Source organism: Lampris incognitus, chromosome 10 (genome assembly GCF_029633865.1).
Source record: "Lampris incognitus isolate fLamInc1 chromosome 10, fLamInc1.hap2, whole genome shotgun sequence".
NCBI classification, from domain to species: Eukaryota; Metazoa; Chordata; class Actinopteri; order Lampriformes; family Lampridae; genus Lampris; species Lampris incognitus.
Window position 1 is genome coordinate 4,106,909 of NC_079220.1, and position 26,978 is coordinate 4,133,886.

Here is a 26,978-nt window from a genome sequence, read left to right on the forward strand (position 1 = left end):
TGAAAAATTGAGAACAAAATTCCTTATGTTTCCAATTGTACCAAAAGTAAAGGAAGTGGACTTTAAAATTCTCAATGGAACATATCCTTCTGGAGAATTTTTAAGACATGGATTTGGTTTAGACTGGAACAACTGCTCATTTTGCAACAAACACACTGAAACAACACAACGTGTGTTTTATGAATGTCAGTTTGCTGCTGCCTTTTGGGAAGAGCTACATTACTGGTTGTGTCCTAAATTTGACAATTTCACTCAACTAAAAAAAGAGGATGTGGTTTTTGGTATGCTTGTGAAAGATGGAACACATGGTTTGGCAATTGCCAAAATTATTATACTTAGAACATTATTTTTACATAAGAACAGATTCATGAAAACGCAGCCAAACTTCTTCATATTTCATAGGGAACTGAGTCATTATTTCTTATCACTGAGGTTAACGGAGAAGAGGAATGCTACGGAGCTCTCTGAATTGATAGCAGAACTTGAATTTACGGGGACCCCCCTAGGACTCCCGTCCCTTTCATTTATGTATTTAATTTTCTTCATTTGCTTTACTTTTATTTGCCCCTCTTTCTTTTGTTTTATGTGTTGTATGTAGAATTTAAACATGTCAATAAAAAAGGCACTGCTTATGGCGGGAGTGTGAGCCAATCAGTGCCATGAAAGGGCTTAAATTGCTACAATGTCATAGATATTTGCGCTATCAATAAAGCAAGCTAGCTCATTTAAATTTGAGCAGCTTAGCTACACTTCAGTGCGAAATCAGTTATGTCGACCATCATACGTCCTCAGAGTTTTAATCAACCGGAATACCTGCAAAAATTAGGCAGGCCTACACCAGCTCTCCCTGACCTCCGCCAGCATAAAGGGCAGAAAATCATCCGATCATTCCAGCTGGAGCGGTACATAAGGAAAGGGTGGCTATGAGGCTCCGATGCTGCCACCAGCAGGCTGTACTGCTTCCCTCGTTTGCTGTTTTCCAGAGAGCGGGACAGTGTCTGGGTAGGTGCCGGGTGCTGTGACCTGAACAACCTGCCTGCAGCGCTAGTCCAGCACGAGTGGTCCAGTTCACACATTCAACATCAAATCGCATTGGAAACTGCAAGTCTCCGTCCGTGCACGATGCAAAGGTGAGGGGAAATCGTGAGATTCTGAAGGACTTGGTATGTGCTTCTTGCTACTTAGGGAAACAGGACTTGGCCTTCAGGGGAAACAAGGAAAAAGCACCGGCTCGTCAAACCGGGGAAACTGTGTGGAGCTCTTAAACCTCATTGCGGAGAAAGGCCGGCGGTTGGTGGCGCAGCTTGAAGTTTCCTCAGTGTTTTCCAGAACTTTGAACCCTATTCAGAACGACCTTATCTTGGCAGTAAGTGGCACTCTTTGACAGAACATTCACGATGAGGTAAACGCAGCCCCTTTCGTGTCCGTACAAGTCGATGAGACCACTGATGCCACCAACAAAGCCCAGCTATCTGTTGTCGGGGGTGTAGCACAAAATTCTGGGCCCTGTACATAAGCAGTCTCTGTGGGCCCCTTTCCTCTTTAGGTAGTTGGCTATCATAGCTTCTCTCTTTAGCTAGTTAGCTAGCCACCTTTCTTTTAAAAGCTCCTAGCTCACCTTTCTTTTGGAATAAATTACTCAACAGTTGTTTTCCCTCAATTTGTCTTCTCTCCCTTTCCTTTTTTTCTTCTCTTCTGGAACCCAGATTTTGCTTTCTTTGGGAAAGACGTGACTCTGTGCTTCTATCAGCAGTCACTCGCGACAGGACTAGATGAGCTGCACTTAGAGATGCTCGTGAGGGGCGGACTAAACCATTTTGTACCTTTTGTAAGGGGTGAGAGGGGCCTCAGAGAGGGGTGAGAGGGGCCTTAGGGAGCCTCCACTGTTTTCTTTAAGTCCCTCAACCGATGTATTGAGCCAATTTTAACTGAAGTTATGATGCTAATTAGTTAGAAATAAAAATTTGCGAACCAAAACAAACTTTTTATTCCTGGCTTCCCGAGGCTGCCCCCCCTTCCCCTCCCTTCTGGGCCCCGGTAGGTCCTTCCCTCTGTTTCCCCTACTACGAGGCCACTGTCTGTTGCTTTGCGGTACGTCTGCCAAAATGGAGTTAAAGGTGCATTTTGGGGATTTAGTGATGCAACGCTGTGTAATGTAATGATGTGAGGCAATGGTGTTAGTCATTTTACAGTTATCAAAAACCATATTAAATAAGAATAAAGTACTTCATATATACTCTGACAATATTTGTGTTTCGGTTTTCATTTGGCATATAGTTCAACCAGAGGCTTCAGCCAGGGGCTAGAATTCTGTGGCAGTTGGAAGAATGAAGAAGGACCAGATTGTTATAAAACATTAGAGCGCACAAAAGGATGTAATTTGGATTAGTGAATGTCCACTGCCTACCCAGCCACTGACCTCACCACACGTCACTGCATACAGTTAATGCATAACATTTAGCAAATTTAAATGTGGTGGGTAATGAAATTGTGAAGAGAGTGCGAGGCACATTTAGCGAATCTGTGACCATCCAAGACAGCGTCAGGAACCCCACAGATGCAGTCAGGGTGCAGAACATGGGCCCACATGCTCAGAGATACAAACGCAAGGTTAGAACGGTGCAAAGCGTTCAGATATTTTAGGAACGTCCTCGTCGGCAGGACAAAACCAAGAGATATCTGTTAAGACCTACAGTTATAAATGCATTTAGACTGAGACCCTCCTGGAAGAGGACAAGTTGTGACAAAAGCTCAGAGGGAAGTCAAACTACCAAAGAAAATCCAACCATCACTGGTTGGCAATCACCGGCCCCACCAATGAAAAGTTAGAAGGAGGCATGTAAAAAAGATGCCATTTTGCCAGTTGTGGTAGTGGCACTAAAAAGAAAACTGGAACCTGATGAGAGGAATGTCACTTTCAGGTTACATCTAGAGGAGGACCAAAGACAACATACATATAGATATGCTTTCACACCTCGTACTTCCTATTGTTTAACTCCACCACCATCAGCAGTGTTATTAGCTTGGTTGCAGTAACAGCGCGGACAGGCCCCCCCGTGACCCTGGTTAAGAATAACGGGTGTAAAGAACAGATGGATGGATGGATGAAACACACCTTCACTGTTCAAGGTTAAGGTAAACTTTTCTGTCATTATCTACAAGATTGCACGATGAAATGAGGAAGTAGTGCTGCATCACACTGGCTGCTGCGTGACACGTTACAGGGTAAATAATCGATCCACAGGTTTCTGACGTTGTAGAGTGACCCTCTGACCATATTTGACAGGGAACTATACAAGCGCTGGGGATTATATAATCTTACAACTGTAGAAGGAGATAATGTAGTGACCTACTTGCAGGTAACGGAGATATTCGCCATGCGGACCAGAGACGGTCCCTTTAAGACAGTGGGAGGGGTTAGCAAGGGGGCTTGTGGGCACGAGGCTGAGGTTTTGTTATGGTGAACTGTTCACTTAAAATGAGCTGGAGGAAATAAACGACCCCACAGCTGTGTGGTCAAAAGGAGAAGTGGTATCGTCTCCTTTCTCACATCCTCCACATTATCGTAACTTTGACTGGCAGCTAATGTGCCTACATAGGATGCTTTGGCCGTAAGCCAGAGGTTCAGCTCGTCGCTCGGATAGTTACACAAGTTAAGCTAACTAGAGACACTAGCTAGAGAGGAAACAGGGCGGTCGGGTTGGAAGACCTCTTCTTCTTCTTCTTCTTCTTCTTCTTCTTGTTCTGGCTTATTCCGTTTCTCAAAATCCACTGTGAAATGATTTCACATAACTTGACACAAGTTCATTTACTTATTTTTCCCGAGGTAATCAGTTAGCTAAAGCTTTTTTTAAGTAAACTTAACTTTTAGAATTTACTTAGGCTGTCACTCTGGGTTTAGTTTTCTCTCTCTGCATAACGCTGGTTTGGAGGGAGAGGTTGCGGGAAAGAAGGAGGAAGTAAAGGGAGGGGGGGTGATCTGTCTCAATTTCTCACTTCTCTAAAGTTTCCTACCGCAGCTTTAATGAGGGCTGGAAAGAGTGGAAAACAAATCTTTACACTTGAATTAAATAATGAAAAAAGTCTCCAAATCAAGAGAACAAGCATGGCAGACTGTTGCAGATTAACTTTACTGGCAGGTTAAATGGTACCCGAAATTGAATAATGAAATGCATGGTAGTTTTAACCTTTACTGAATTTATCTGAAATGTGAGCTCGTTCTGCTATACTCTATAATCAGGCCACAGCCCATCAACGTGCTGTGGACTCCCTGTGCAGAGACAGTGCCACTGGTGCAAAAAGTGGCCTGGGAGCAGGTTGAAATCAAACACAAGGAAAATCTTCAAATTGCAAAGCTCTAGTTCTAATTTATTTCAAAACTCTCTGCACTGTTATGCCCACCACTAACATTTACATTCCACACTTTAACCATAAACAAAAAAGCACTGTGCGCATGTGTGTGTGGGAGGATTTTTGTGTGCCAGTGTAGCTGAGAATTCTGCAGTGTAGCTGAGAATTCTGCAGTGTAGCTGAGAATTATGAGAATTATGGCCTACACGGCCTGGTGAGAGGGTGTGTAGGCCATAGTTCTCAGCTACACTCTCGCACACACTATTTAGCCCGGTGATGGCCTGGCGGCCTGTCCAGGGTGTCTCCCCGCCTGCCCCCCAATGACTGCTGGGATAGGCTCCAGCACCCCCGCGACCCTGAGTAAAGATAAGCGGTGTGGATAAGGGATGGATGCATGAACAAAAAGACGCGTCCAGTCAGCTTTATTTTGTATTGCACTTGAAATACAATGCGTGGAATGTCCCAAAGTGCTTTATAGTATCGTGCAAAAATATGAAAATAAACAACAAATCCACCAGTATATACGCACACAGGCAGCGAAGAAGAAGAAGAAGAAGAAGACAGGGGCGAATGGTTCACAGGCAGAATTACCACGGAGGAGTTTTCACCCCACAGGGGTTCTGCCAGGAAGCAGCAGTGATGCTGTCAGCACTGAGGATGGGGAACCGGCTTTTCTTTCCTTTTTCTTTTCTTTCTTTCTTTCTTTCTTTTAAGACCTAAACAGTTTATGACTCAAAAATACATCTGATGTAATTTTATGCACAGGGCTAGCGGGTTTTCACAGAAGTTCAATGTGAGTTTTCCTCCACCTTTCTTTTACTTCCTCAGGACCTTCTAGTTGATGACTTTAAAGCTGCTTTTCCAACAGGTCGTTTCGAGTGCCTCAACTGAAGGGGGATCTTCTCTGTAACGGGACATATTCTTCATACTTAAAAAACGAAAAGATCAACAACAACAACAAATTCAGATGCAAATTTGTGGAGCACTAATTTAATCTGTTTTTTTTTATCTATAGGCTACGAATAGGACTTAAAAGTTTGAATTAGGGGTGGGAGAAAATCGATTCACGTAAGAATCGCGATTCTTATCAAACTCTGGGGCATCGGTGGCAGCGGTGGGTTCATTTCAGCCACTTGTATCCGCCATCACCTCTTAAATCTCTGATCTGAAATGAGTTTCCTCCGTAGGGTGTCTGGGCTCAGCCTGGTGAGGAGCTCGGACATCCGGAGGGAGTTCGGAGTAGAGCCGCTGCTCCTTCACGTCGAAAGGAGCCAGTTGAGGTGGTTCGGGCATCTGATCAGGATGCCCCCTGGACGCCTTCCTTTGGAGGTTTTCCGGGCACGTCCAACCGGGAAGAGACCCCGGGGTAGACCCAGAACTCGCTGGAGGGACTACATGTCCAATCTGGCCTGGGAACGCCTTGGGATCCCTCAGGAGGAGCTGGAGGGACTACATGTCCAGTCTGGCCTGGGAACGCCTTGAGATCCCCCAGGGGGAGCTGGAGGGACTACATGTCCAGTCTGGCCTGGGAACGCCTTGAGATCCCCCAGGAGGAGCTGGGGGGACTACATGTCCAGTCTGGCCTGGGAAAACCTTCAGATCCCTCAGGAGGAGCTGGAGGGACTACATGTCCAGTCTGGCCTGGGAACACCTTGAGATCCCTCAGGAGGAGCTGGAGGGACTACATGTCCAGTCTGGCCTGGGAACAACTTGAGATCCCTCAGGAGGAGCTGGAGGGACTACATTTCCAGTCTGGCCTGGGAACACCTTGAGATCCCTCAGGAGGAGCTGGAGGGACTACATGTCCAGTCTGGCCTGGGAACCCCTTGAGATCCCTCAGGAGGAGCTGGAGGGACTACATGTCCAGTCTGGCCTGGGAACACCTTGAGACCCCCAGGAGGAGCTGGTTCGTAAGTGTAGGGGTTCGGGTGGTGTTCGTAACCCGGGGACTCCTTGTATTCGTAACATTGTGTTGTTTGACAAATTGCAGCGTGTATCGAATCGTCATATCAAATTGGGAGGTGCTGACTCCCATCTCTGTTATGCAAAGCCATTGTCTTGTCTGCAGCAGTTTCTACAGCCCGATGCTTCGAAGGATTAAAGGCAAGTGAAAAGTAATCAGAAAAGGAACAAACTTAATGGTATGATAAATAAACTAGAAGAACCCCGCTACAATGTAGCGGTTTGGTTATCCACCCGTCTGAATCTCCCTCCTCTTCATCCTGCCAGCTAACCGCCTTCCCCCTGCCCCTAAACCCCCCCCACTCCAACTCCCTCCCCCCAAATGCTCAGAATCATCTGAAATGCCGAGAAAAGTGGTTTTTAGCCATTTTTAGAAAATGCATATTTTGCATAATTATTATAGGTATTTTAATTTTCTGCTATGTTTCTGGTCCTCTCTGGAACAATGCCTACCACCTCCAAAAAAAATAGGATCATAAGTGCATTTTTGCAAAAATGCATATATTTTGCATAATGCCAAAACATTTCTAAATCCCAGAAAAAAGTTTTTATATAGGTGAAAAAATCAAAGATGCTCAGAATCATCTGAAATGCCGAGAAAAGTGTTTTTTTAGCCATTTTTAGAAAAATGCATATTTTGCATATGTATGCATAATTATGCATAATTTTTAATTTTTTGACATTTTTCCCTTACTCTCTGAGACAATACCTACCACCACCAAAAAGCATTAGGATCATAAGTGCTTTAGTTTTCGGTCCCGCTATCTACACTAACACCACACACACACACATTACAAAAATATATGAGTAGATGAGAAGACACCTAGGTGTGGACCGGACAGGCAGGGGTACGTACCACGGCTCTCTGAGGTCCCATCTTCATCTCATATGAAGGAATGAAACAGGCAGACTTTATTCTGCTCCACCAACATGCAATCTACTCCCTTTAACTTCTGCCTGGTCTTTTCTTGCTTGGTCACAGCTATTTTCTCGTTTGAAGCTTATCTCGGACGCTCCTATATGCCGCCAGCATAGTCTATGAAAGCAACGTCCAGTCATATTTGCGCCAACAAACAATGACATTTGACCTCCCGACTTCCCCCAAATCTGTTCCATCTCTTAACTGTCATGTGCCGCGACATGTTCCCTGGTGAAGTTCTCATCAGCGGTAACCGTTAAGACGAGCGGCTGCAAAAAAAGTTCATAATTTGGCTATTCGTTGTTTAGCTTAAACCCTGATACGGGGCTCTGTCGAGGCCCCTGCTTTGGAGAAGAAGCTGTTTCTGTGCATGGTTATTCATAATTCCCATCATCGTCTGGGATCCCCACCCAAAAGGACGACTTGCACGCAGTCAAACTCATCTGGGAGTTTCTTGCATCTGTCTGCTGATGTCTTTCTTTACTATTTACAATTACAACTACAATTTCATTTAGCAGACGCGTTTACCCAAAGCGACGTACGTCTGAGAGTTAATACACAACACAAGCAAGGATCTGGTCAGGAGGCGACGACGCAAGCAAGTGCCAGGAAACCAGGTTCAAGTCCGATAGGACATAGGTGTCAACAGGCAGTGCACAAAGGCAAGGGTGCATAGAAGCAATTATTTATCTATTTTATGCGAACCTTAGTCAACACCCAGGTTTCGGGTAGACTGTGTGGGCATGAGTTGGATTGATCTGTGCTGGATAACCGGTTGCTGTAAGGATGGACTGGCTGGTATGACAAAGAGCTCAGTTTTAGGTAGGTTAAGCTGAGGGTGGCGTTCTTTCATCCATGCAGAGGTATCAGCAAGGCATGATGATGTCCGTGCCGAGACTGTGAGGTCATCATATTTAACCGTACGTCAGCTTGAGGGAAGCACCTCCTGCTTGATGTTGTTTTGCATACGGTTTCAAGAAAACTTCTTCATTTTTGAATTCATCACAGCTCTGTGAAGTCCTCGGTCCTGCGAGGACGGGCGAAGAACACCTGCTTTGCTTCTGCAGCGGGGGACAACATGTTGAGAAACCGCCTCTGTTTGACCGTGGGTAAGTGTCATGCTAACATGCTTTCGCTCACTATCAACATCCATCCATCCACCCACCCATCCATTATCCAAACCGCTTACTTTCCCTCACTATCAACATCAGGGTTCTGTAACGTTGAAAAGGAAGGTCTTGGTGTTGTGGTATGCTCGTTACATGTTTTGTTTTGTTTTGTTTTGTTTTTCTTCCAAAAGTGTGGGCCTCTGAATCCTTCCCAACTTAAATGATGACAAAACTAGCTCGGAGCCGAAGTTAGAGTCCTGCAGATATTTTAGCTGATTTACTGACAGGCATGGGGATGCAGGGTAAATGCAGTGTTGTTTGAGAAAAACATATTTCAGAGATCCATTTGAAATTTACGAGGAAACTTCTACCATCAAAATGAACATCTACAAAAGTGCAGTGATTGGATATTTGGGGATAAGCTGTTACCTTGCAGTAAACACGACAACAATAGAAAGTCATAAGAAAGACATTAGTTTGCATGCACTGTCTTTTGTGTTTCCATGTAAATCTTTTGATCGTATTTGAGATTGTGATTGTAAAAACAAAGAGATTTATGTATTGATTATGAAGATGTGAAGATGCTTGGGATATAAAACAACACACAAGTGTGTATTTAATGGTTATATCCTTAATGATTTATGATATGGAGAAGGAAATAATGCAGATGCAGTAAGTGTTCTTGAAATGTGTTGCAAAAAGAGGAGCTAAGACAAAGCCAGAGTAGACAAAATTCCCTCGGATCACACTGAAGTGGAACCACAGTACATACTGGAAACCACAAGACTCCACAAACAACTGAGGAGTCACTCTGTTCTAATTCTGTTCATCAATCTTCTTCCTCCGTAGTCTTCTTTCTCCTGACCTCATCCTCACTCGCAGGTCAGTACACTATGGATTTTTACCTATGTTAATCATGCCATATATGGTTGCTTTCACTATTTAAGTGAGTTAAGTAAATTGTTTATGAGACAGTACAAGCCTGTTTCCTTTTTTGAAACAGGCTTGTACTGTCTCATAAACAATTTACTTGTCTCACTGGATTATTTTACTCTTTATTCGTTGAGCACTTTCCCTACCATTGAGTGTTTCTTTTAACAAAGTTATATATATATATGTATATATATATATAGAACGTGCAGACAGGTGGACTATATCTTATGTAGGAGGCACGATCTGAAAGGGATTGGAGACTGCACGGTGGTGACAAGGGAGAACATAGCTAGGCAGTATCGGATGGTGGCCTGTAGGATGAGTTTGGAGACGAAGAAGAGAGTGAAGGCAGAACCAAGGATCAAATGGTGGAAGCTGGAGAAGGAAGACTGTTGTGTGGCGTTCGGGGAGGAGTCAAAACAGGCACTGGGGGGGAGTGAAGAGTTGCTGGAAAGCTGGGCAACCACTGCAGAACTAGTGAGGGAGACAGCTAGGAAGTTACTTGGTGTGTCATCAGGACAGAGGAAGGAACACAAGGAGACTTGGTGGTGGAACGGGGAAGTACAGTATACAGAGGAAGAGGTTGGCAAAGAAGAAGAGGGACAGGCAGAGAGACGAAGAAAGTAGACAGGAGCACAAGGAGATGCAGCGTAAAGTGAAGAGAAAGGTGGCAAAGTCAAAGGAAAGGGCGTATGGTGAGTTGTATGAGAGGTTAGACACTAAGGAAGGAGAGAAGAACTTGTACCGATTGAGTAGACAGATGGGCCAAGCTGGGAAGGATGGGTGGAGAAGAGTGTCAGGAGTGATTTGCGACAGAAGGGTACCAGCAAGAGTTAATGGGAAGGTTTACAAGATGGTAGTGAGACCAGCTATGTTGTATGGTTTGGAGACAGTGGCACTGAGGAAAAGACAGGAGGAGGAGCTGGAGGTGGCAGAGATGAAGATGATAAGATTTTCATTGAGAGTGACGAAGAAGGACAGGATTAGGAACGAGTATATTAGAGAGACAGCTCAGGTTGGACGGTTTGGAGACAAAGCAAGAGAGACAAGATGGAGATGGTTTGGACATGTGTGGAGGAGAGATGCTGGGTATACTGGGAGAAGGATGCTGAATATGGAGCTGCCAGGGAAGAGGAGAAGAGGAAGGCCAAAGAGGAGGTTTATGGATGTGGTGAGGGAGGACATGCAGGTGGCTGGTGTGACAGAGGAAGATGCAGAGGACAGGAAGAGATGGAAACGGATGATCCGCTGTGGCGCCCCCTAACGGGAGCAGCCGAAAGTAGTAGTGGTAGTAGTAGTAGTGGATCCAATTTGTAATTAGGTTTAAACATTTGATATGGCTTGACACTGCGCAATATTTTTGTGTCGGATGACATTGTTGATCAGTCCTCTTCCTCCAAAGTACACATGCTACCACTGGATTATCATCTCAGCGCCATGTTAATGCTACACTGCACAGCCCAGCAACCCATGCTAATGCTACACCATTACAATGTGTAATTGACTTGCACGTGAATGCTTTCTGCATGTTCGGGATCACATTTTGTTTTGAATTGTAACCACCGGACTTTGTCTACGCCACTAAAACTGAAGAAATTAAAGATAACCGCTTTTAAAATAAAATGATGAATGAATGGGAACATTCACAGACATTTTAAAATAAAGGACCAAAAACTGATTTAAAAAAATAATCTAGACTCTTTGGAATATTTATTATTATACATAGAATATTTGGAAAATCAAAATGAAATATGAAATTTCCTTTAGAGTACATGCTCATTATGTAAAAATACTGCCTTTTCACCTGATAGCTCATTGTAAACTCGTTGATCCACATACACTATAGGGACAAAAGTATTGACACCTGACCATTACTCCTACAGGAGCTTTTATGACATCCCATTATTAATCCAAAGGCATTAATATGGAATTGCCCCCCCCCCTTGCAGCTATAACAGCTTCCACTCTTCTGGGAAGGCTTTCCACAAGATTTTGGAGTGTGTCTGTGGGAATTTTTGCCCATTCATCCAGAAGAGCATTTGTGAGGTCAGGTACTGATGTTGGACGAGAAGACCTGGCTCGTATCTCCGTTCTAGTTCATCCCATTGGTGTTCGATGGCGTTGAGGTCAGGGCTCTGTGCGGGCCAGTCAAGCTCTTCCACACCAAACTCACCCAGCCATGTCTTAATGGACCTTGCTTTGTGCACTGGGGCACAGTCATGCTGGAACAGAAAAGGGCCCTGCCCAAACTGTTCCCACAAAGTTGGAAGCATAGAATTGTTCAAAATGTCTTGGTATGCTGAAGTATTAAGATTTGCCTTCACTGGAACTAAGGGGCCCAGCCCAACCCCTGAAAAACAACCCCATACCATTATCCCTCCTCCACCAAACTTTACAGTTGGCACAATGCAGTCAGGCAGGTAATGTTCTCCTGGCGTCCGCCAAGCCCAGACTCGTCCATCAGACTGCCAGACAGAGAAGGGTGATTCATCACTCCACAGAACACGTTTCCACTGCTCCACAGTCCAGTGGCAGCGTGCTTTACAACACTCCATCCGACGCTTGGCATTGTGCTTGGTGATGTAAGGCTTGCATGCAACTGCTCGGCCATAGAAACCCATTCCATGAAGCTCCCGGGGCACAGTTTTTGTGCTGATGTTAATGCCAGAGGAAGTTTGGAACGCTGCAGTTATTGACTCAACAGAACGTTGGCGACTTTTATGCACTATGCGCCTCAGCACTCGTTGACCCCGTTGTGTTACGTAGTCTGCCATGTTGTGGTTGAGTTACTGTTGTTCCTAAACGCTTCCACTTTTCAATAATACCACTTACAGTTGACCGTGGAATATCCAGCAGGGAACAAATTTCACAAACTGACTTATTGCAAAGGTGGCATCCTATGACAGTACCACACTTGAATTCACCGAGCTCTTTAGAACGACTCATTCTTTCACAAATGTTTGTAAATGCAGACTGCATGGCAAGCTGCTTGACTTTATACACCTGTGGAAATGGGTCTGAATGAAACACCTGAATTCAACGATTAAGAGGTGTGTCCCAATACTTTTGTCCATTTAGTGTATATCAGTTGTTTATAGTCTATGCTCTGGAAGAGATCAAGTTTGTCATGACAACGACTAATCTTGAACAATTTAGCTTATAATTTTACTCCACCAGCAGAGGGCAGCTATTTCCAACTTCTACTCAATTATCATGTCACTGGATATGTGTTCTTTGAACAAGACAAAGACTGCTTGGGCACAAGAAATGGGGGTTGAACTGGATGAAGAATGATGGGATGAGGTGATTGATAGGGTGCGAACTACTACCTCCTGTGCCCATTTCGGGCTTATTCAATTCGAACCCTGTTAGCCCCGTCGCAGAATTCTTCTTAACTGGAAGTCTGCACTGCCTCCCTCCTTCTCCTCCTAGCTTAAAGATGTGATGTTCTTTGTTAAATTGGAGAAAATTAAATAATCTGGGGGCTTCAAATGATAAATTCACCACAAAATGGCAACCCTTTATATCATTCGTTAATGCCCTGCAGAGGTTTACTATGGATGAGGGGCCGTAATTTGAGATGTTCCTAGACACCTTAGTCATCTTACTGTCGCTGCCTATATGCTGACAACGTGCGGTCTAAGCAATTTGCCAACTTGCCAGTTTTATTTTATTTTATTTATTTGTCTCTCATACTGTTAATGTACTGTTGCTTTGTTGTTGTGCTGTTGTCTTCTTGTATTGTAAATGTCATGTTGTTGCAGGTTGTGGGGTGGGTTGGGTTATATTGGTATGACCTGTAACTATCGGAAAATCTGAATAAAAATATATATTTTAAAAATATCAATGAGGTAATAGTTACAGTTTAATCATGGTTTGCATTAACATCATTCCTGGGTAACTGCTTTTCAGACCCTACAGTGAGGCTTGTAGATGGAAGCAATAGATGCCGCGGTAGAGTGGAGGTCTACCATTCAGACCAGTGGGGAACAGTGTGTGATGACGACTGGGACATGGCTGATGCTGAGGTGTTGTGCAGACAGCTGGGTTGTGGAAGAGCTACAGAAATAAAGACGGGGGCTGCTTTTGGACCGGGAACAGGCCAGATCTGGATGGATAATGTTGGATGTTCTGGTAGTGAGTGTTCTCTCATGGAGTGCTCACATGGAGGATTTGGAAAGCATAACTGCGACCACAGTGAAGATGCTGGCGTTGTCTGCTCAGGTAAAATGTCAAGTGGCATTTGGATGAAGTTGATCTTTTCCTGTTAAAGTGAATAACCTTTTTTGTGTTACATGGCTGAACAATACAGGCCTGATGGCAATTACTCAAGATCATTAAATAACCTCTTTGATGCAGTATTCTCGATCCACATATAAAGGGATGTTTACCTCCAGAGATCACAGATCTCTTCCCACTCCCAGGCTGTCTTCGTCCCTCCCACACAGTCCTCTCCCCAGGCGATGAGCTGAGCCTCACCTGCTCCCATCCCTCCCAGCTAGATGGTCGCTAATGGTGGTAGTTAATGGTGGCTGATGTTAAATAAAAAGACCTTTTATTTGGTGAACCTGCCGAGTGTAACTTCCTCTTTCCTTAACATTTTCAGAACACATGTATGGTGTAAATATACAAGAATCAACAAAGTGAGACGAGCAAACAAAGAGTTTGAGGGGGCTTCTTTAAGTTTACTTTTTTCTTTTATGGAGCTGCCAGGGAAGAGGAGAAGGGGAAGGCCAAAGAGGAGGTTTATGGATGTGGTGAGGGAGGACATGCAGGTGGCTGGTGTGACAGAGGAAGATGCAGAGGACAGGAAGAGATGGAAACGGATGATCTGCTGTGGCGCCCCCTAACGGGAGCAGCCGAAAGTAGTAGTAGTACTAGTACTAGGAGTAGTAGTAGCCAATTCCTTTGGAAATTTCTTTCTGATTTTTCCCTTTTTCTCCAAATTTAGTGGCCAATCGCTCCCTATTCTAGTTCAAACACCCACCCTCGTACTGCATCTCTCCGGCCGGCAGTCTCCAAGGAGTCGCCCCGCCACTTCCGGGACAAGGCGACTCCAGGCCAAACCACCGCTTCCCCCCCACCCACACAGACGCGTTCATGTGACGAACACAAGCCGACTCCGCCCCCCTCCTGACATCAGCGTTGCCAGTTATCGCTGCTTCATCGAGTCCGGCCATAGTCGGATCTGACGAGACCGGGGCGCGAACCCCCCGGTCCCCAGTGGGCAACTGCATCGACCCAAAGCCGATGCTTAGACCGCTACACCACCGCGGAACCGTAGCAGCCAGTTTCTTGTTGGCTCGTCGTCTTGTGGGAGGCGATGGAAAGCGTACAATCTCTGACAGGAAGTCTGATTTAGTTTTGGATTTAAGATCGAAGCGCTCCCGTCTAAGCCGCTCGTTACGTTTCTCCCGGTTGTAGGTACAACCACGGCCAGCACGTGTTGTCCCCGAGCTCCGAAACGACATTTTGTATGCAGGTTAGCAACTTTCATCCTCTTTTTTTAAACACGAGCAGCAATAGCTAACACTTCTTCAGCCAAATCTGCCGCCGGTCTGATACTGCTTCCGTCGAACACCGGAAGTACTACCCATAATCGTTTCCCCAGTGATTCCCCCCCCCCACCCGCAGGAAACTCGTGGCTATAGTTGATGTCTGGAAGAGTTCAAGTTTATCATGACAACGAACGATCTTTAACAATGGCATAGAGACTATAGAGTTGTAAATCATGTATTTCAAATTGGACTGGTAAATCTCTATGTTAAAAATATCAACGAGGTAATAGTTACAGTCTATTCATGGTTTGCATTAACATCATTCTTGGGTAATTGCTCTTCAGATCCTACAGTGAGGCTTGTAAATGGGAGCAGTAGATGCAGCGGAAGAGTGGAGGTCTACCATTCAGACCAGTGGGGAACAGTGTGTGATGACGGCTGGGACATGGCTGATGCGGAGGTGGTGTGCAAACAGCTGGGTTGTGGAAGTGCTGCAGAAATAAAGAAAGAGGCTGCTTTTGGACCGGGAATAGGCCAGATCTGGATGGATAATGTTGGATGTTCTGGTAGTGAGTGTTCTCTCATGGAGTGCTCACATAAAGGATTTGGAAAGCATAACTGCGGCCACCAAGAAGATGCTGGCGTTGTCTGCTCAGGTAAAATGTCAAGTGGCATTTGGATGAAGTTGATCCTTTCCTGTTAAAGTGACTAATATTTTTTTGTGTTACATGGCTGAACAATAGAGGCCTGATGGCAATTACTCAAGATCATTAAACAACCTCTTTTGATGCAGTATTCTCGATCCACATGTAAAGAGACGTTTACCTCCAGAGATCACAGATCTCTTCCCACTCCCAGGCTGTCTTCGTCCCTCCCACACAGTCCTCTCCCCAGGGCGATGAGCTGAGCCTCACCTGCTCCCATCCCTCCCAGCTAGATGGTAGCTAATGGTGGTAGTTATTTGGTGAACATGGCGAGTGTAACGCCCTCTTTACTTAACATTTTAGAAACACATGTATGGTGTAAATATACAAGAATCAACAAAGTGAGACGAGCAAACAAAGAGTTTGAGGGGGCTTTTTTAAGTTTACATTTTTATGGAGCTGCCAGGGAAGAGGAGAAGAGGAAGGCCAAAGAGGAGGTCTATGGATGTGGTGAGGTAGAACATGCAGGTGGCTGGTGTGACAGAGGAAGATGCAGAGGACAGGAAGACATGGAAACAAATGATCCACTGTGGCGCCCTCTAAAGGGAGTAGCCGAAAGTAGTAGTAGTAGTAATAGTAGTAGTAGCCAATTTCTTTTTGCCTCGTCGTCTTGTGGGTGGCGATGGAAAGTGTACCATCGCTGACAGGAACAGTCTGGTTTAGTTTTAGGCTAATGATCGAAGCGCTCCTGTTTAAGCCGCTCATTAAGTTTCTTCTGGTTGTATATACAACCACGAACAGCACGTGTTGTCCCCGAGCTCCGTAACGACATTTCTTATGTAGGTTAGCAACTTTTATCATCTTCCTTGTTTAAAAAACACGAACAGCAATAGCTAACACTTCTTCAGCCAAATCTGCCGCCGGTCTGATACTGCTTCCGCCGAACACCGGAAGTATTACCCATAATCGTTTCCCCAGTGACAGCTCCCCAGGAAACTCGTGGTTATAGTCTATGCTCTGGAAGAGTTCAAGTTTATCATGACAACGAACAACCTTTAACAATGGCATGGACACTATTGTGTTATAAATCATGTATTTCAAATGATTATATCAACGAGGTAATAGTTCCAGTTTAATCAATGCTTTGCATTAACATCATTCTTGGGTAATTGATCTTCAGATCCTACAGTGAGGCTTGTAAATGGGAGCAGCGGATGCAGCGGTAGAGTGGAGGTCTACCACTCCAACCAGTGGGGAACAGTGTGTGATGACTCCTGGGACATGGCTGATGCTGAGGTATTGTGCAGACAGCTGGGTTGTGGAAGTGCTGCAGATATAAAGACAGGGGCTGCTTTTGGACCGGGAATAGGCCAGATCTGGATGGATAATGTTGGATGTTCTGGTAGTGAGTGTTCTCTCGTGGAGTGCTCACATGAAGGATTTGGAAAGCATAACTGCGACCACAAAGAAGATGCTGGCGTTGTCTGCTCAGGTAAAATGTCAAGTGGCATTTGGATGAAGTTGATCCTTTCCTGTTTAAGTGAATAACTTTTTTTGTGTTACATGGCTGAACAATAGAGGCCTGATGGAAATTACTTATGATAATTAAAAGAAAACATCTTTTAATGCAGTACTCTCGATCCACAGGTAAAGAGATGTTCTGCTTCACAGATGAGAGATCTCTTCCCACTCCCAGTCTGTCTTCGCCCCGCACAGTCCTCTCACCAGGTGATGAGCGGAGCCTCACCTGCTCCCATCCCTCCCAGCTAGATGGTAGCTAATGGTGGCTAGTGCTAAAAAAAAAGACAATGTAGATGATCTACAGACAACCTTTTATTTGGTGAACCTGCCGAGTGTAACTTCCTCTTTACTTAACATTTTAGAAACACATGTATGGTGTAAACATACAAGAATCAACAAAGTGAAACGAGTAAGCAAAGAGTTTGAGGGGGTAGAGGCTAGTTCCCATCGATGCATAGAACGGAAATGGAGTAGAGAACGGTCAACTGAGCATGCGCGCAATGCCTCTACCATGCCGGCACACGCCCCGTGTAGCACCCAGGCGCTAGGATTCTAGGAAGACCCACCCCTACTCTGCGTCCGATTAGCTAACTTTAACCCTAACCCCGCCCTACCCCTAACCCTAACCTACCCAACCCAAACAACGGAGGCAACGAGTACTTGCGCATGCTCAGTTGACCGTTCTCTGCATCGACGGGAACTAGCCTCTACCATTGCATTACCTTCAGGCCGCGAAGGAGGCGTAGGGAGAATGCCTTCGGTTGCTTGGCTGCAGGGCCCCAGGATGGGACAGAGGGGTCGCTGCAGAGCGACGAGTCCCCGAACACTACACCGATCTACACCCACTATCCCTCGGGTAAGGGTGGCCTGATGAACGCCTCACCCCGTGGACGCTCCGGCCGTGACCGGTGACGGCGAGTCTGGGATACGAACCGCCCAGCCACGTGACGAGCGGACCGCAAGAACGGCGGTTTAGTGCGCTCGACCACCAGAGCGGCCGACGTCAAGCGAACTTTAAGCGAAGTGTTACACAATTGGCAAAAACAAAACGCGAATTAGGCGCGTTGATGCGCGTTTCCGTTAACCGGTTTGTAGCGAATTAACTAGGATACGCGCGGCGTAGTTGCGTCAGAAGATGACCGTTTACGTTACGCACCGCCAGTCGGGGTTGTGGTTGCTATAGTTACCAAGCCTCCCTTCCGGTCCGCCTGCGTCGCAGTCCGGGTTGTTCTTCTTCCGGTTTCAACTACATGGCCGCGGCCGCACGTTGCCATCTGCGTTGTGTGCTTCATTGGTATCGTCTCTCATTACTGGCGTGGGTCAATGAATCACACAACGCAGATGGTGACGTGCGGCCGTTTAGTTGAAACCGGAAAAAGAACAACCCGGACTGCAACGCAGGCGGACCGGAAGGGAGGCTTGGTAACTATAGCAACCACAACCGCTACTGGCGCACGGCTATAAGAGGAAGAAGACCAACCCGCGTTAAAAAAGCCTTGGTCGTGCATGAGAGAAGTGGAGAGAGGTCTTCGGGAATTGGTTTCGACTGGGAAAGTTGTCATCCTTCTTGCGTGTCAGCTAGTATTGCCCATATGTCGCGCCATCCAGAGGCGAGGACGGGAACACGCCCACAGCGGAAACAGCTGGTCACGTGAGCTCAATATTCGCTACGTTGAATCAGTTCGGCTTCCGTTTACCGTTTTGCGCGTTGACTCTGTTTCGACTCAGGCTAAAACCCCCTCAAGCGAACGCACCAACTTTGGTGCGACTTAGGGGAATTCTCTCGAAGTTCATTCCAATTGGGGCGTTTCCATAAACTGTTTTTTTAATGCGACGCATTAAAACCCTTTATGGAGACTCGTGGCTATAGTCGAAGCTCTGGAAGAGTTTTAGTTTCTCATGACAAGGAGCGATCTTTAACAATGGCATGGAGACTGTAGAGTTGTATAAACCGTGTATTTCAAAGGATTTTGGACTGGTACATCTCTTTTTATGTTAAACATATTGTAGCGAATTCGGGGGACAACGCAACCACAGGAACTGCCGCGGCCGGGAAGCGAACCCGTATCGCCCGCACCGCAGGAGACATCGCTAACCGCTCGGCTAAAGGTTAGCGATGTCATCTTGTGGTGCAGTACACTCCGTATCTAATCCCGCACCGGGCAAGAAAATAACCGGTTACATTGGTGTCAGAAGTGGGATGGAGCGACCGTAAGGCCATCGGAAGCGCATGCGCCCTGAGGCGTGAAGGAGCTGATATGCTTAAGCGCGGGGACGCGCTTCCCGAAGGAGGGGGGTGGTGTAACGTGCATGGATAAGTAGACACGCTGGCCGCGGGCTCGCGGGTCTGACCCTTTAGTCTAGCGGTTAGCGATGTGTCCTGCGGTGCGGGCGACACGGGTTCGCTTCCCGGCCGCGGCAGTTCCTGTGGTTGCGTTGTCCCCCGAATTCGCTACAATATCAATGAGGTAATAGTTGCAGTTTAATCATGGTTTGCATTAACACCATTCCTGGGTAATTGCTCTTCAGATTCTACAGTGAGGCTTGTAGATGGGAGCAGTGGATGCAGCGGTAGGGTGGAGGTCTACCACTCCAACCAGTGGGGAACAGTGTGTGATGACTCCTGGGACATGACTGATGCTGAGGTATTGTGCAGACAGCTGGGTTGTGGAAGTGCTGCAAAAATAAAGACGGGGGCTGCTTTTGGACCGGGAACAGACCCGATCTGGATGGATGATGTAGGGTGTTCTGGTAGTGAGTGTTCTCTCATGGAGTGCTCACATGGAGGATTTGGAACGCATAACTGCGGTCACAGTGAAGATGCTGGCGTTGTCTGCTCAGGTAAAATGTCAAGTGGCATTTGGATGAAGTTGATCTTTTCCTGTTAAAGTGAATAATATTTTTTTGTGTTACATGGCTGAACAATAGAGGCCTGATGGCAATTACTCAAGATCATTAAACAACCTCTTTTGATGCAGTATTCTCGAGCCACATGTAAAGAGATGTTTTCCTCCACAGATCACAGATCTCTTCCCACTCCCAGGCTGTCTTCGTCCCACACAGTCCTCTCCCCAGGCGATGAGCTGAGTCTCACCTGCTCCCATCCCTCCCAGCTAGATGGTAGCTAATGGTGGTAGTTAATGGTGGCTGATGTTAAATAAAAAGACAACATTTTATTTGGTGAACATGCCGAGTGTAACTCCCTCTTTACTTAACATTTTCGAGACACGCGTATGGTGTAAATATACAAGAATCAACAAAGTGAGACGAGCATCAAAGAGTTTGAGGGGGCTTTTTTAACTTTACATTTTGGGAGTGACGAAGAAGGACAGGAATAGGAACGAGTATATTAGAGGGAGAGCTCAGGTTGGACGGTTTGGAGACAAAGCAAGAGAGACAAGATTGAGATGGTTTGGACATGTGTGGAGGAGAGATGCTGGGTATATTGGGAGAAGGATGCTGAATATGGAGCTGCCAGGGAAGAGGAGAAGAGGAAGGCCAAAGAGGAGGTTTATGGATGTGGTGAGGGAGGACATGCAGGTGGCTGGTGTGACAGAGGAAGATGCAGAGGACAGGAAGAGATGGAAACGGATGATCCGCTGTGGCGCCCCCTAACGGGAGCAGCCGAAAGAAGTAGTAGTAGTAGTAGTAGTAGCAGTAGTAGTAGTAGTAGTAGCAGTAGTAGCAGTAGTAGTAGCAGTAGTAGCAGCAGTAGTAGTAGTAGTAGCAGCAGTAGTAGTAGTAGCAGTAGTAGTAGTAGTAGTAGTAGTAGTAGCAGTAGTAGCAGTAGTAGCAGTAGCAGTAGTAGTAGCAGTAGTAGCAGTAGTAGCAGTAGTAGCAGTAGTAGTAGCAGTAGTAGCAGTAGTAGCAGTAGTAGCAGTAGCAGTAGTAGTAGCAGTAGTAGTAGTAGTAGTAGTAGCAGTAGTAGTAGCAGTAATAGTAGTAGTAGTAGTAGTAGTAGCAGTAGTAGCAGTAGTAGCAGCAGTAGTAGTAGTAGTAGTAGTAGTAGCAGTAGTAGCAGCAGTAGTAGCAGTAGCAGTAGCAGTAGTAGTAGTAGTAGTAGTAGTAGCAGTAGTAGTAGCAGTAGTAGTAGTAGTAGAAGTAGTCGCAGTAGTAGTAGCAGTAGCAGTAGTAGTAGAAGTAGTAGCAGCAGCCAGTTTCTTGTTGCCTCGTCGTCTTGTGGGTGGCGATGGAAAGTGTACCATCGCTGACAGGAACAGTCTGATTTAGTTTTAGGCTTATGATCGAAGTGCTCCTGTGTAAGCCGCTCATTAAGTTTTGTCTGGTTGTATATACAACCACGAACAGCACGTGTTGTCCCCGAGCTCCGTAACGACATTTTATATGTAGATTAGCAACTTTTATTGTCTTTTTTTTTAAAAACACGTACAGCAATAGCTAACACCCCCTCAGGAAACTCGTGTATATAGTCTACGCCAGAGGTAGGCAATCTTAACCAGAAAGGGCCGGTGTGGGTGCGGGTCTTTGTTCAAACCAAGCAGTTATACACTTGTGTCTCCTAGTCATGTTCCTCGGCAAAGACTCTACTGGTTGATTAGTGGCATCAGGCAGGTAACTGCTTTGCTGAAACAAAGACCTGCACCCACAGCGGCACTTTCTGAATAAGATTTCCCATCCCTGGTCTACGCTCTGGAGGAGTTCAAGTTTATCATGACAACGAGCAATCTTTAACAATAACATGGAGACTATGGAGTTGTAAACCATGTATTTCAAATGATTTTGGACTGGAAAATCTGTTTTTATGTTAAAAATATCAATGAGGTAATAGTTACAGTCTATTCATGGTTTGCATTAACATCATTCTTGGGTAATTGATCTTCAAATCCTACAGTGAGGCTTGTAAATGGGAGCAATGGATGCAGCGGTAGAGTGGAGGTCTACCACTCCAACCAGTGGGGAACAGTGTGTGATGACGACTGGGACATGACTGATGCTGAGGTGGTGTGCAGACAGCTGGGTTGTGGAAGTGCCGCAGAAATTAAAACAGGGGCTGCTTTTGGACCGGGAATAGGCCAGATCTGGATGGATGATGTTGGATGTTCTGGTAGTGAGTGTTCTCTCATGGAGTGCTCACATAAAGGATTTGGAAAGCATAACTGCGACCACAAAGAAGATGCTGGCGTTGTCTGCTCAGGTAAAATGTCAAGTGGCATTAGGATGAAGTTGATCCTTTCCTGTTTAAGTGAATAAAATTGTTTGTGTTGCATGGCTGAACAATAGAGGCCTGATAGAAATTACTCAAGATAACAACCTCTTTTGATGCAGTATTCTCGAGCCACATGTAAAGAAATGTTTTCCTGCAGAGATCACAGATCTCTTCTCACTCCCAGTCTGTCTTCTTCCCATACAGCCCTCTCACCAAGCAATGAGCTGAGCCTCACCTGCTCCCATTTCTCCCAGCTCTGTGATCCGATTCGTATCAACTTCTACCAGGATGGATCTCCAAGAGGGAACCAGATCTCGGGGTTTGGTCTGACCAGTGCGACATTCACAGTGTCCAACATTGAGTCCTCTCACCAGGGCAGTTACACCTGCCGCCTCTCCACCCAGCAATTCACCAGCCCCTACAGCACCCTGGTCAGCATCACCGTCGGTTAGTAAGCCCTTAACAGAAAGATAGTTTTTCTTTTCTTTTCCAAGGTATCAGGCTGAGTTCATCCACCAATCACACAAATCTCTTCCTTCTTTTGTTTCTGTTTGCTTTCTTTCTTTCATTTCTCTTTTTCTTTCTCTATATCTATCTAGCTAGCTAGCTAGCTAGCTAGCTAGATAGCTACTGACTGACGCTGGAGAGACAGGCAGACAGTTTGAAAAGTCAGAAGGTCATTCATTATCTGTCATATGTTTCACTGGAGGGACATCTCATTTCAGTACCAAATTCTTCATGTATGGCTGTTTATGTGTTTGAATCCCAGTGAGCCCGCAGCAGCCCAACATCTCCCTGACCACCTTGAACAAAGGGCCGGTCTGGGGTACCCAGGGCCCAGAGGTCACAGCAGGTCACAACTTCATCATCAGCTGCTCAGTTTCTCCTCAGTATCCAGGAGGCGTCTTCTACCTCTCCTTCTCCGGCTCCAACAACACTGATGTCCAGTCAGCTGTCAGTCACTCAGCCTCGTTTTACTTCCCTGTGGCAGAGTATCGACAGCAGGGCGACTACAGCTGCGTCTACCAAGTCAACGTCTCTACTCGCACCTTCACCTCCAAAGCCTCAGAGATGCTGACTGTCACAGTCAGAGGTATCAGGTTGAGTTCCTGCACCGATCATACAAATCTCTTTCTTCTTTCTTTCTCTCTGTATCCTTTTGTCCCTTTTTCTATTCATCCCATCTGGTTTACTCTCTTTCTCTCTCTCTTTCTCTCATTCCTCAGCTTCTCTCCTTCCACGGCGGGTTATCGGGGTGGTCGGTGGCCTCTTGCTCCTGCTTGTCTTGCTGATTGTCTCCTTTCTGATCATGAGGAGGAGGAGACACCGAGAGGTGGAAGTGAAGACCAGCGGTACAAACCGTGAGTCTGAACTCTGCTCAGCTTCTGCCACTTCTGCTGCACTGTAGACGTCACACATACTGACTTTTATAAAGACTGCTTTTAACCAGACAAGCAGTAACAAACACAAATCAGAAAAACACTCTTCAACATAAACTAGTTTTACATTAACTGTCAAACATTTTTAACAACCATGTGCACAGTTTGCAGGCACTCAGCTTCATGTGAAGGTATGTCTTATCATCTCTTTTACTTCACAGATGTCTCAGTAAACTGTCAACTGTGGAAACAAATTAAAGTCCAGGAGAACTGACATTAAAGAAATGGTTGGATCTATTAATAAACGGGGGCGGCATGGTGGCGCACTTGTTAGCGTAGTCACGTCACAGCAAGAAGGTCCTGGGTTCGAGCCCTGGGGTAGTCCAACCTTAGGGGTCATCCCGGGTCGTCCTCTGTGTGGAGTTTAACTGTTCTCCCCGTGTCTGCGTGGGTTTCCTCCCACAGTCCAAAGACATGTAGGTCAGGTGAATCGGCTGTACTAAATTGTCCTTTGGTGTGAACATATTTGTGTGTGTGTGTGTGTGTGTGTGTGTGTGTGTGTGTGTGTGTGTGTGTGTGTGTGTGTGTGTGTGTGTGTGTGTGTGTGTGTGTGTGTGTGGACCCTGTGACTGACTGGCGGCCTGTCCAGGATGTCTCCCCGCCCGCCGCCCAATGACTGCTGGGATAGGCTCCAGCATCCCCGCGACCCTGACAGCAGGATAAGCGGTTAGGATAATGGATGGATGGATAAATTATCGGCCAATTAAATACTGAAATCGGACTGAACCTGAGAGAAAACGAGACCATGTTCTTTCTTTGTGACTGTGTAACTTCCCAGGTGTGCGGAACACATACCAGCTAACGCCCCATCCCAAGGAGGCAAACAGCGATCAGGACGACGAGAACCTGGAGAACTTCACCTGGAACCAAGAGAACAATGATGACAGTAACGACTTCGAGAACTATGGGTTAGTGGACTGGTTGGTAACCTGAACGTTACAGTAGTCAACTAGAATGGGGTTGACATTAGTCAAATAGTAAAGCCAATGGTCCGAGGATCTAGAGCAGGGGTGGGCAATCTTATCCAGAAAGGGCCGGTGTGGGTGAAGGTTTTTGTTCCAACCAAGCAATTATACACCTGTGTCTCCTTATCAGGTTCCTCAGCAAAGACTCTACCGGTTGATTAGTGGGATCAGGTGTGTAACTGCTCAGTTGGAACACAAACCTTCACCCACACTGGCCCTTTCTGGACCAGATTGCCCACCACTGCTCTAGAGAGTAAACGATCTAACAAACTTGTATTCCCGCTGCTTATGTGACTGCTGAGCTCAGTTTCCTTGCCGAGCTCGAGGCACAAATGGTCGTTTTAGTCACATATAAAAGTTGAGAAAAAAGGTTCTACTTGTTCTACTAATTGTATGAAAGCTTACTTGTTACTATAATAATGAGCATGCTCTTGATCTCTTTTGAAAACAATGTCATGCCCCCTGATTATAAACATTATTGTAGGGTGTCTTAAAACGTTTTTAACAGCACCAACAGACAGCCATCCTCGTGTTGGTAGGCAATGGAATAGACCACTACGCTACCCGGACACCCCTTCCCAGTCAATCTAAACACACACACACACACACACACACACACACACACACACACACACACACACACACACACACACACACACACACACAAATCAGACCAAAACTAAAAATCCTAGCAAGGTGCAGTACTCACGTAGGGCTCATTTTCCTAGAGGCCGCTGTTGTCACAATTACAGAGTCTGATTGAACCTCCTTCGTGCCAGCCATCACAGGGAAATAGTACTGTAGCGAATTCGGGGGGCAGCCCGGGTACCGCCACAGCCGGGACGCGAACCCGTGTCTCCCACACCGCAAGTGACAACGTTAACCAGTCGACTAAAGGCTCCGACCCGTTAGTCAAGGACCAACGTGTCTACTTATCCATGCACGTTACAGTATATTAAATCTGAAAAATGAAGTGAAAGTTTAGGAAAACTGTAGACTGGGTTGTTGATTCTCAGTGCTGTCAGTAATACTACCGACCCTTCACATTACAGAGAGTCTCTTCGTCACTGTTAATATCCAAAACATTGCTTAAGCAGCTTTAAAGGTGCAATGTGGACTAATTCTACTTCCCTGATGTGTGAAGTGATTTCAGGGCTCAGCAGAGGTTTCTAAGCGGTAGAGATTGAAACAGAAAACAATATTTATGACTTACTCCTCAAATTTCTGCATTCAAAATTTTCAATAATTTTCCTCAGAGATATTCAGTCAACCTGACCGCTGTCTTCCCTGTAAACTCCAGAGACCTTGCAGCAGTGGGCAGCGTGCATACGCGTGGAGTGGAGAAAAACAACCGTGCTATCTGTCCTAACACAGAAACCTACCCAGACCACAACACTGCCGACCATAACCCAGGGGGCAGCAGCGGGGGGGAGTGGAGAGATGAAGATGGCGGCAAAGATGACCTGTGTCAGGGTGATTTTTCCAATGGCCAAAGCGATACTGACAGTGCCGAGGAAGAGGAGAAGGAAATCTATGTAAATTACGCAATGTAATAATTATGGAAGAAGTTTCGTTCCAGCACACATGTGTCATTCTGATGTAAATTCAGACGAGATGGCAAAATCAGATCCACAAAGTAAAAGTCGGAGCCGTGTATTTTCCCCCACCTATACACTGAACCAGCTGGTTTCATCTCCCTGCCTTGCTGAAGAGTGGTGTTAATTAGAATCCCCTGGTTTAGTGCATGGTTGGAGTGAATACATGGTGAGGACTTTTTACTTTCTGGTTTTGCCACCTCTGACTTCAGCTCAGCACTTCACCTGTTGAGAATATGACGGAGTTGGTGTCGCTATGAGCGAGCTCTGCGAATGCAGTAACCACTGCACAGTAATGAGGGCAGCAGCTAAGATGGCTTTATATTTTCAATTCTCTATGACACCAAACAGGATTCTTATTCTATTATATCTAAATACTCATTTGCATTAATTTACCAAATTATGTCACCTCATACTCTTGATTGCATAACTTAGGAATGTGATTTTGTGACAGATGATGATTTCACAGCATTTTAGACCTGAAAATGAGACCTGTGTGATTCATGCAAACCCACCCAAAAACAGCTGGGATGGGGGGTGGGGGGCTTCTGGTATTGGGTTTCCACCGTGTTTTACAAAGTCTTTGTTTAAAGCTGCTGGACACCCACACTGGTGTTTTAGTTGTGTTGGCTGGTCAGACTTTTCCTCAGGTGCGTCTAGGCTTATACACACTGTGTTTGATTGACAGCTTCCTTACTCTCCTACGTTAGTTTTGTTTTAGCTGGTGAGGTGGACAACCTTAAGGCAGCGACATGCTGACCTCAGCACGTACCATACATAGCTGTGCCCATCTTCAGCCTCAGAAGAGGTCTGATCCGCTAAAGAAACCAAAAAACAGCTGTGAGGACGTCCAGGGGCTTTAACGAACAGCGAAAT

General features: G+C 45.9%; 1 protein-coding gene across 1 annotated transcript; it reads left to right on the forward strand.

The window, feature by feature from the left end:
- Positions 1-8,247: 8,247 nt before the first annotated feature.
- LOC130119170 (deleted in malignant brain tumors 1 protein-like) lies at positions 8,248-26,060 on the forward strand. The gene is made up of 13 exons (XM_056287597.1): positions 8,248-8,340; positions 9,190-9,222; positions 13,186-13,497; positions 15,116-15,427; positions 16,596-16,919; positions 19,475-19,777; positions 19,955-20,056; positions 21,789-22,091; positions 22,308-22,550; positions 22,873-23,196; positions 23,330-23,464; positions 24,321-24,450; positions 25,808-26,060. Exons 1-13 carry the CDS (start codon positions 8,310-8,312, stop codon positions 26,058-26,060), a joined length of 2,805 nt encoding a protein of 934 aa, XP_056143572.1. The 5' UTR covers positions 8,248-8,309.
- Positions 26,061-26,978: the final 918 nt, after the last annotated feature.